The 11028-nt window shown below is 38.0% G+C and overlaps 1 protein-coding gene and 1 long non-coding RNA gene across 2 annotated transcripts in view; one reads left to right on the forward strand and one right to left on the reverse strand.

The window, feature by feature from the left end:
- The window catches only part of LOC128143455 (uncharacterized), a 47384-nt gene extending 46654 nt beyond the window's left edge, over nucleotides 1–730 (reverse strand). Inside the window, exon 1 of the long non-coding RNA XR_008235758.1 lies at nucleotides 647–730. This is a non-coding gene — a long non-coding RNA (uncharacterized LOC128143455). The remainder of the gene's footprint in view (nucleotides 1–646) is intronic.
- LOC128143453 (hyaluronidase PH-20-like) lies at nucleotides 594–6275 on the forward strand. Its single transcript, XM_052790679.1, has 3 exons — nucleotides 594–1571; nucleotides 3066–3155; nucleotides 4960–6275. The coding sequence occupies exons 1-3, from the start codon at nucleotides 603–605 to the stop codon at nucleotides 5617–5619; spliced, it is 1719 nt and encodes a 572-aa protein (XP_052646639.1). The 5' UTR covers nucleotides 594–602; the 3' UTR covers nucleotides 5620–6275.
- Nucleotides 6276–11028: the final 4753 nt, after the last annotated feature.

An 11028-nucleotide genomic window follows, 5' to 3' on the forward strand; every position in this document is an offset into this window, starting at 1 on the left:
AGAACTTCATTTTGAAATAGGTGAGAAATATTACATATAGATTACTGTTGATTAAGAGAAGACATTGTGAGACTGCTCATGTTTACAGACATCAGTCACTGGCACAATCAGGACTACTACTGAGCATACTCATTCTGATTGATGACTCACTGGATACCATTCCACTGTCAGTTTTATATCTACTTTTTATATATATACAATTTTATATATATACACAGTTTATTTTTTCTGTGATTGTACATTGTGCTTTTCCTTCAAAGGGGAATTTTATTCAAAGATTACAATATATTCAAAATCACAAATGGTGTTTGTTTCATGGTTAGAAAAGAAGTATTTATCATCCCTTACTTTATCTACATTTGTCTCTTTTTCTGCATTAGGTCTCAGAAGTTGTTGAAAGGTTTCCTGCAGCCTGAAATGACAGAGCGCCTCATATAAAGAACACCACTATTTTACATCTAAGGAATATTGCTTAATAGATATTAATCTGAAGAAATATATTGTATGGTAAAGCTTTTGACAGACTGCTGACCTTCTGAACACCCAGAGAGCATTTAATTTTTGTCTGATCAGAAGCACCTAATGTCACTGCACATGCTACAATGGAAACACTAAGACAAATACAAAGTTTTGGCATCTGTGTTACCTCTATGTATCCTATAGCATCTGGTATGGTGTTTGCCACTCTTCTAGTTTCTTGCTGCTCATCTCTGAACATAAGAGCTCGTCCACTTGTTTCTAATTCACCTTTCCTTTCTATCTGGAATGCTCCTACAGAACTTTGTACTGAAAGGACTGGGGTGCAGCTGGACATGAGATTTTTTTCTCTCATTGGAAGCACACTGAAGACATCCATTGGGCAAAACATCACTCTTTTCTATCCAGACAGGCTTGGCTACTATCCTTACAAAAATGAAGTCACAGGAGAGGCGTTCAATGGAGGACTCCCTCAACTCTCACTGCTGGAGAATCATTTAAAAAAAGCCAAAGAGGACATCCAGTTCTATATTCCTTCAGATGAACAGTTTGGATTGGCTGTCATTGACTGGGAAAACTGGAGACCTGTGTGGATAAGGAACTGGGGATCAAAAGATATTTATAGACAGGAATCCATTGAACTTGTTCAGCAGAGAGACCTCAGTCTGTCAGAAGCCGAAGCCAGAACTATAGCTAAAATGGAATTTGAAGCTGCAGCAAAATCAATTATGTTGGAATCTTTAAAGCTGGGCATAGAAATGAAGCCAAATCGTCTGTGGGGATATTACCTTTATCCAGACTGTTATAACTATGATTACAAGCAAAACCCACATAATTATACAGGAACCTGTTTAGATATTGAAATAGAAAGAAATAATGAGCTTAACTGGTTGTGGGAGAAAAGCACAGCACTTTATCCATCTGTCTATCTAGAGACAGCCTTAAGATCTTCCAGAAATGCCCAGCTCTTTGTTCGCAACAGAGTTCAAGAAGCCATTAGAATTTCATATGTCTCTAATTCTACTCATCCCCTTCCAGTTTTTGTATATACACGTCCAGTATTCACAGATGTGTATGAGGAATATCTCTCCCAGGTGAGTGGAGCTAGACCTTAAATATTTCAAATTTAAGTGGAAAGAAATTACCAGGTGACACCTATCTAGCAAATACGCTAACTTGTATCAGAAAAAAAGTGTGTAGATTTTGTATAAAAAATTAAATTAATCCATCAAAGAAATTTGATCAAATGGAACACTGAGGTCTATTTTTCAAACCTTCCTCATGATATTTATCAAATAGTGTTTTATTCTCTGAGTAGTCTTCACATGTAGCAAAATATTACAAAGCTAGAAAGCATATTTAGTACATTAAGTCAGAGAAAAGAAATCTAAGTAACATCTTCCAAAGAGAATTAGTAAAACTGGGCTGGCCTAATGTCTGTTTTTTAGGTTATAGAAAAAACAATAAAAGGAAGTCTTTCTTCTCCTTAAAAAAGGGTTTAAAAGCTAGTGAGAAAATTATGTCCTTAGTTGTACTCTAGTAGCTTTCTAAATGGTATTTCAGTATCTCATGGGTTGGTCAAGGTTGGGCTCTGATTAAGGTCTGATCATCTTATTCCAGTTCTGGCTACACTCTTCCCTTCACATTTTTATATACACCCACCCTATGAGATATACCACCATTCTGGGGAATCTCCTGGTCATCCTGGCCATGAGGAAGGGGAAGTTACAGGTTGTGGTCCTGGTGACTGCATTGTGTCTGGTGTCCTCTCACATTCTGGATAGAGCATCACCAGGCATTGCTCCCAGCTCCGTGGATACCTTCAGGGAGCAAGGGGTGCTATCAGGGTCCCTGCTGGGTTCCTAGTTAATAATTTAAATCCTGTAATGCTGACATTCTTCCTTTTCATGTGTTCTGCCCGGCAGTAAGTTGTTTTTCCCTTGTTCTTCTTCTACCTGTAGTCCTCCTCTCCGATCCCAGATGGGCTTTAAGATTTTGTTAGGGCTGGGCTAATAGCTGACCCTAAAAGGAGAACTGAACAAAAACGAATTTCCCAAATCTATCTCTGTAAAAGGCCAGAGCCATTCTCTGAAGAAAAGAGATTCCTGTTGGTGAAAACTCTTTCTCTTGCTACTTTTCTGCTTTAGCGCTTTCTGGTAACTGAAATTAAGTTAAAAAATAAAAAAGAAAAAAAAAGCTGTGCTTTCCAGCCTCTGCTTCAGGCAGCATTACTGAAACCAGTTACTACCAACTCTGAGCAGCCAGGAGGCAATGCAGCAAAATAAAACTTAAAATGGTTGGAGGAGTGTATGTCATATGCCTAACCACTGGCTCAGTTTTACAGCCTTGTTTTTCTAACCAGATGACATATATCAATTGGATATAGTTGGCAACATTTTCTGGCATCACCTGTGCAACCCAACCCCAGAAGAAAATAGTGTGAGAGCAGAATGTTTGCATTGTGTATAATTGCTTGCTGTCTTCAAAGTAGTTATTTTGGATATGTAATTTACTATATGTACTATACCTTTTGCCCTTATGTTATAGCTTACCTACATTAGTATGATTCTTTGCACATTTCCCCTCAGGATGACCTGGTAAATACCATTGGAGAATCTGCTGCACTGGGTGCTTCTGGAATTGTGATCTGGGGTGATATGAATTTAACACAAAATAAGGTATGCCAGATTTATTATTATATGACATTTTTAAAGAGCAATAAGGTGGAAAGGATATAAAGCATTATGATTACTTACATCATATCTTCTACTTTTAAAATTATGACTCCATATTGCCAGCAGTCTTCTCTAGTCAAAACACAAGCACGTCTGAGGCTTATGAAGATTGTCATTGACTACACAGAATAAATTCAATCTTTCAAAGTATCAGTGTTGGCTCTGAGTAATTGGACAAGCTACCATGATAACTGTAGGCAGGTTAGCACTTGTTTAGTTATTTTGGGGAAAGAATTCCTGTGTCTTTATTACATTCCAGTCATGAGGTACAGAAAAAAATTACTTGTGCATACCCAGAATAATTTTTAAAAGACTCTTCTGCTTTTTAAAGTGGTGCACTTAGCAATAATATTTAAAGCACTTAGAAGAGTCAGTCTGTGAAATTTCAGCTCTAGCCTGTTCTGTGTGTTGTAAGTAGTACTTCGATTAATTTCATCGTAAGAAAGATCTGAGTCAGAAGAGGTAAAAAAATCCAGTTTGTTTTAGGAAGGTCAAATACATAGTTTGAGAAACATTGTTACGAGGATGTTCAGATAAATCTTTTGAACTAGCTCATTCATGCACAGGCAGCTAGGTACAACAAACTACTGTATGGGAAGACTCTTCTTAAGTCTTCTAAGAGCAAAGAACTGAAACTCTTCAGCACTGCTGAGCCTTCTGTCACAGAAAGCATGGCCAAATAAACCTCCACAGCTCTGTAAAGGTCAAATTCCCAAAAGCATCCCGCTTGGACTTTTTTGTATGTGCCTGCCTTTGAGAATGGATATCAGTTGCACCTGATGCTTTTTTGCCCATTACCCCAATACCAGAACACAGATGAGCAACAACTTTTATTGCTTGAATTTTGAGATTTGTGTGAGCAAATAGAACTTTCCACAGCCCAGTCAAACTATGTATTTGTGCACTAATTGCACCTTTTTTTTTTTCACAGCTATCACAGTCAGTAGCCTTTCAGCAATGAAATATTACTGTGAGCCTCAATTCTGCAAGAATTGCATCAAGCAAAATTTCTAGGCAGGGTTTTTAGATTCACTGAAGTGATCTCCGTGGGGGTAAATATTAGCTGTATCTATGTGTGGTATTAGGCAAATGCCCTAAGGAGACACAGTATCAGAAAGAAAGAGTTCCCAAAGCCTCTGGTTATTAAACTGCACCAAGCATACACAGAATATATGCCAACTTCATGATCAATTAGAATGATCAATTCTCTTAGCATACTTTCAGTTTGACCATCCTCCCAAAATGCTTTCCATTCAAAAATGCTGTGAAAGCTCCCTACTTCTGCATCCTAGCTATTCAGGTCAGGGGAAAATTGAAGAGTCTCACAGAGATGATTTGATACAAAAATTATTTGTTCAGGCTGAAGAAGTGAGTTTTTTTTAAAAGATCCCTTCAAAGCATTCAAGACATAAAAAAGGAACTTAGATCCTTCGTGTAACTTCTTTAAATTCATCTGATTCAAAATGCTACATGAAATATACAGATAACATGAAAGCTTAAAGTTGTCTGCTTTCAGATTTAAGTGCTTTTTGTAACATCTCCAGCAACTACCCAACATAAATTTGCTGTGATCCTTGAACTATATAGCAACTTCTCAGATAAATCTGCTTCCAACAACCAGTTATATAACTGTTATCAAAACCTCAGGAGAAACATTCATAGATATCCACTACAATACTGTTATTAGAACAACAGCATTTTAATGGTTTCCGTACTAAACTATGTAGATATGATGTTCTTTTCGCAGAACACCTGTAGAACTCTGGACAACTACCTTAGGAGGACTTTGACCCCATACCTCATCAATGTCACAATGGCAGCCAGAATCTGTAGCCAAGTGTTATGCCAAGACTCTGGTGCTTGCGCACGGAAAAAATGGAATTCCAGTGACTATCTTCACTTGAACCCTGAGAATATTGTCATTCAAATGACAAAGGATGGAAAATACACTCTACGAGGGCAACCAGCATTTCAGGATCTGCAAACGTTCATAGAAAATTTTGATTGCCACTGTTATGCAGGGCACAGTTGTGAACCTAGAGCTGATATAAATGACATTCATTACCTCCATGCTTGCATTTCAGAAGATATTTGCATTCAGATATCCTCAAATTCACTTTCTAATACAGAAGCCTCTGAAGAAAAGATCCTGTCTAACAGAACTGTATTTTCATTTACCTCTCAGAGTAAGGTGACATTATCTACACATCCTGAAATAGAAGATTTCCAATCTACCTTTGGAAATAATACACTCAATATAACAACTGCAGAATATAACACTGTCACAGCTGCCACTAGGTATGATTTAGAAGCAAATGATACTCGTACTTTCAGTAGTTCTTCATCCTGTAAGATAAGGATGTTTAATCTGTTTTGTTTAATTCTAATTTTGAGAACCTTAACGTAAATGACCCACGAAAGTGAGAATACTCTCTTCCCTGGCTGCGTTTGAAATTCTAAAGGTTTTATTTACAAAGAAAAATCATTCCTGAAAGGCATATGATCTTATCTGTATCAGGTAACCTTTTCTATTCCATAGGTGACACTTCAGCTTGAATGTATTTCTTCAGTTTAGTTCTATAAACTGCTATTTGTGCCAAAGATACACTGGTCTGTATATACTGATTATACCATGTGAAAGGATAATCCAGAATAAGGAACTTTTTTTTACAGTTTATATTTTTAACAGTTATATTTGAAAAAAAAAATTGTTGATAATGCTGTTTTGTATACTTCAAGTTAAGCCAGTTAAATATATCTCAACTTGGATTTCATCGAGTCTCAGCAGTCAACAGGTTTGATGCTCTATGCGGGAATGAATTTCATTCCATACGAAAATTAGGTCTTAAAAATATTTGGCTTAACTTTAGATCTGTGGGACTTTGTAGCATAAAATATATCTGATGAATGTAATGTTTCTCCACGTTTCACAATATCTACAGGGACACTGTGGTTTTTCTTTTAGATAAATATATTGATAACTATTCAAAAGGTTCTAACTTTGATGTAAATGTTGACTTCAAATATTACAGCTTCATTATTTAAAATTTGAGCTGTAGTGGTTTATCCTTCCTTTTTTCTTCTCCTCTTCTTCTCCCAAGCCCTCCCCCTTATTTCATATGTCCCCTCCTTGGCTTTCAGTTGTTTTGTCTGGCCAATACTCACAACTCATCCGATCTGCCTCTGCACTCCCTACTGGCACTGGTCACCAGTCCTAGTTTCTCTGTCCAGCCAGCCCCAGCAGCTGGATAGGGCTGTCCATGCCATTTGGACAAAAGCCTGTGAGCGTGGAACTTTCTCTATGCCTGACTATTTCCTGAGCAGTCTCTTTGGTGGAAACCAGTTTGTCGCTTAGGAAAACCCAGCAGTGGAGGCTGCAAGGTAAGTGACACTGGGGACCTGGGAATCTCTTCACTTCCAGTGCCCATGATCCCCAATGTCAGGACCACCTTTTTGATCTAGTCTGCTGACAGAACTGTACTACTATTTGCTTAATATTATTCCATTGCCAAAAGCAGTGTGAAAGTAGCAGAGACACCTCAGAAGAAAACTACTCCCAGTATGATATCAGGAGTCTAGTTATGATTTACGTATAGTCACTTTAAGCATTTAGAAGCAATTAACTGCAGTTTATTTGATAAAATAACCTTTTCAAATTATTATGTCAGATGCTTAATAGATGGCTGGACTTCTGATGGGTGAAGAGTGGCTGCTGGCATGGGTACATCAAAAAGTCTCCCTAGAGCTAGGCATGATCTGCATAAATAAATCACCACCTCCCACAGATACAACCTGCCTCGCTAATGGAAATACCTGGGATTTCAATATAGTAGCCCTTGATTTACAGAAAGTTCATGCCTTAATCTAGCAGAAAACATGTATTATATCTATTGCCTTTGAATTTTCAGGTTGTCAGTCATAACAGATGTGCAGAAAAATAGATGAAGCCTTTAGACTTAACAGGGAGAAATAATGTTTTGTGGCTTTTGGCCAACAAGTTGTCAGGAGGAAGTGACAATTTTCTCACCACAGCTACGGTGTTGAGTCCACAAGTCAAAGCTATTTCTGCCATTAATGTTCCAAGTAGAATCATGAATAAAAAATATCTGTGTAGCAGACTATCTGGCACAAAAGAAGCCAGCTGGTTTTGATCACCTCTGTAAAAACATGGTTTTTTCACTGCAGATTTGATATTAGTTATTTGATCTTGGGTAAACAAAAGCCATGGTATCAAAATTCCTGTATCTGAGGTCCTTCCCTTTCACACTGCAGTTGTGGTAACTATCAAAGGGTGTTTCCAAAAACTGGAAACATCACTGGTAATGCCTTAGCATATGTTGTATGACTTACATCAGTTTTATTTTTTCAACAGAGCGCTTTAACATGGCTAAAATTTTACGTTGGCACACAAAGTTCTAGTTCAAAGGCTGCACTGCTTTGTTAAATGTTTGGCACAGTTTCCTGAGGTTAGGCTTGTTTGTGTCTAATGCACTGAAAGACGCTGGATCTGTAACACTTTGTGATAAGAGAGCTCGCAGGTTCACAAAATGTACAAGTCTTGCCATAAATATTTTTGACTATCAGCCAAGTAATAGCAAGCAGAACATTTGTGATGGGGAAAGCATGAAATCACCAGAAAAGGAGGAATGAGAAGTTAAAATCACAGAAGAGTTGAGACAGAGCACCCAGGACCTCCCAGTGGATGCAGACACAAGTGAAATGCAGAAGGGAAAGAGTGAAGCAGTGGGGAATGTGGACAGACCAGTCTCTTCCCATTCAACAGTTTTTATCTACCTGGCATTTAATACCAACAACCTTTCCCTGAGGCTCACTGTAAAGATAAAGGAACACAGTAACTAATATGTTAGATTAGACCTATCCATCTGATCCCATCTCTTTTTTTCTTGAGGACCAGAAAAGTAAAAGGAAGGTGAGAGGAAAGCAGACTATTGCAATAAACTGTGCACAGAAGTGTGTCTTCCTAAGCTGCATGCATAAATAGCTAGCTATGTTGTGCTTTTATGCACAATGCTTTACCAACCACCTTTTGAAAGTTCATTTGGGGCGTTTATGTTACCTACATGTATCTGCAATTCATGTTTTAAATCCTACAAACTTCTTGCCGTAGTGAGATTCAGGCCAGCTACGTGCTGTGCAAAATTACAGTATTTTCCAAATATATTATTTTGCTCTGTATTATATTTGTCTTGCCTATATTCTATGCTAAAGAGTCACCATGGAGTCAGCTAGTCTTTATGGAGTAAAGAAGGAGAAAAGAAGGAAAAGGGGTGCTATGCCTTGCATTGCTGGTGACTATCTTATGTTCAAAGCCAAACTTATATTCTCCTAAAGCAGACCCCCCCCCCCCAAAAAAATCACCTTCCATTCACTGCATTTCCTGTAATCATTAGTTGTCTTTGTAGCATTATAGTTTCAGTTTCTTATGCTCTTGTATTTTTCAGAAGGTTAAATACTAGAGGAATGTTCATTTCACTTTCATTGTCATTCATTATTTTGTACTTCTCCATTCTAGGCAGAATTCAGGCTGGCAATACTTAGGGACTGGGAAATGCTAAAATGGGTTTGATGAAATGGTCTAAATGAAGGTTGTTTAGCTACCTCAAGTGCCCTCATTCAATGTCTAGAAATTTTGCTGAAATTTTAATTTAAATTCTGCTTCTCTATCTGAAGAATCTGGATCTGGTTTATTGTGTTGCTTATTCTGGGACACCCAAAGATACTGGCACTTTTAAGAGAGATGCCTATTGGCACTTACAGAATCTAAACAGAAGTGGAATCATAGTCTAGTCTCTGCCTTACAGTTTCTTGCTTCTCTGTATTAAAAATAACAACACAGAGAGAGATTTTGAGATACAGGCCAATAAGACCACTTCATAGACACACTAGGATCTGACTAGCATCCCAGGGAGTCCAGCAAAATTTGCTTTAATCCCTGCATCACACTGGGACACCCTGTTGTATGTATATATCAGCAAAGAATTGTGTGGAAGATTTCAGACCTGTGCAGTATGCACTAGACAACTCCCAGACACAGATTAGATTTGTACATGTACCTATCCGTCACTTTTCAAAACAAACAAGACAGCAAAGACAGTTACATAATTTCAAAACATTTTCAGTTATGGAGCATTGATGACCTTTTTAAGAAGACAACTAAATTCCAGCCTTCAAGCATACACACTTAAAACTTACTGGAAAGGTTTTTCACAGTGTGCTTGTGCAAGCCCCTCTGCACTGGCAGATAGTCATTCTGGCAAAGCAAAACAGCCTGCAAAATTAGGGTCTGAGATTTCAACAGTCATGGGTTTCATTCGAAAGAATAACATCGATACAAACCAATGTTTATTGCATGGGTTCAAAAAAAAATTACTGCTTTATTTAACAATGACTTCATCTTTCTTAAAGAAATTTCTTTTTTTTGTTCTTTCGTGGCAGTTTTTTTCCTGTCCTACTGAAAACAGTTGTATAGGTGGCTGGAAAAAGATTCAAAAAGCTTATTGGTCTAACTTCATCCCTTAACACTTCTAAATGTTTCCTGATGCATGGCTATCCCTGACCCTTCTGTTTTTCTGGAAAGACTCCACTGAAATTTAACCCAGCATCATGGTATTTTTTCTTTATGATGATAGTCATGCAAACATGCAGTATTCAAGATCAATCCTAAGTTTTTGTGTATACCAGTCAAGGATCAGGGTCTTCAGAGAACAGTTCTTTTGTGTAGGTGTTCTGAACCTTTCACAGCTACTTTTCCCTTCAGTGTCGGTAGTACTCAGGACTGCAAAATCTTCCTGCATTTGTCGTCCCCTTGTTGCATATGAGAAAGTAAAGGGCAAGGAGGTAAAGGGCACCTATCAAGATTAGCATCCTTAAGGGAATAACTTTGGATTTCATTATGTTCACTAATGTGTTACCACCATCATGGTACATTGATTACAGTTCTCCTTGGCCAGTAGTAATTACATGACATTTTTCAGTGTATGCTTGTATAAGCCATAGTTTTTATAACTGATAAGGTATATATTGATTAGTAATTGGACACAAACAGAAAATTAATATGAATCACTACTTCATATATTCAGCCAACATTTTGTTTCTGTGTTGACAATTCCAGAGCGTTGTGTTCAGCAGCATATATATGTGGACATCAGACAATATGCAGTCACCCTTCTCTGCCTTTGTTTTCATCTCAGAAAATATATTTATTCAACAGAACTTCAAGAGCCTGCAGAAGAAATATACCATAAGTTGGCAGTCTCCTTCTGAAGCACACTGCTCCCTCAGGCTACTAGCAGGTTGAGGCAAGATGATAGCTTGCCAGTGTCAAGTGATGATTTCCTGAGGCAGGGACCTAACAACCACCCATTTAAAAGGAGGCTAAGGGCAGCCTGCAGTCCCATAACAATAATATTGTTAATGTCACAACAAAGCACGAAGTACCTTACCGCTGGGACAGCTAGTAATTAAGGGCACTGGACTGATAATAGACTTAGGCCGTCTGTAAATCCTATGCATTGTTTCAATATGTGCTGCATATACCAAATTTAGGTATCCAAAACGCAGAGTTCTTGAGTTAAAAACCTTAATCTGCCCCACTCTGCCAGTGTAACAATCCTTACAGAAATCCTTTTTCACCTCTTCCCTCACTGAAGCATGACAAAATTTAAGATACATACTAAAGAGTCTCCAAGGCGCCAGCCAGCAGAGGGCACGGACGACACACCCAGTCACTGGCGGGTACGTTACAATGCTTTCACTGAAAAGTTCAATACAGTCTTTCTATTCTCTTCAGCAAAGC

Source organism: Harpia harpyja, chromosome 6 (genome assembly GCF_026419915.1).
Source record: "Harpia harpyja isolate bHarHar1 chromosome 6, bHarHar1 primary haplotype, whole genome shotgun sequence".
Taxonomy (NCBI): domain Eukaryota; kingdom Metazoa; phylum Chordata; class Aves; order Accipitriformes; family Accipitridae; genus Harpia; species Harpia harpyja.

Excerpts from the sequence above, each read along its gene's own strand:
- LOC128143453 (XM_052790679.1), top strand. The coding sequence starts at position 603 with ATGGAAACACTAAGACAAATACAAAGTTTTGGCATCTGTGTTACCTCT. Across the intron at positions 1,572-3,065 it reads ATGAGGAATATCTCTCCCAG|GATGACCTGGTAAATACCAT; the intron begins GTGAGTGGAGCT and ends ATTTCCCCTCAG. Across the intron at positions 3,156-4,959 it reads TGAATTTAACACAAAATAAG|AACACCTGTAGAACTCTGGA; the intron begins GTATGCCAGATT and ends TTCTTTTCGCAG.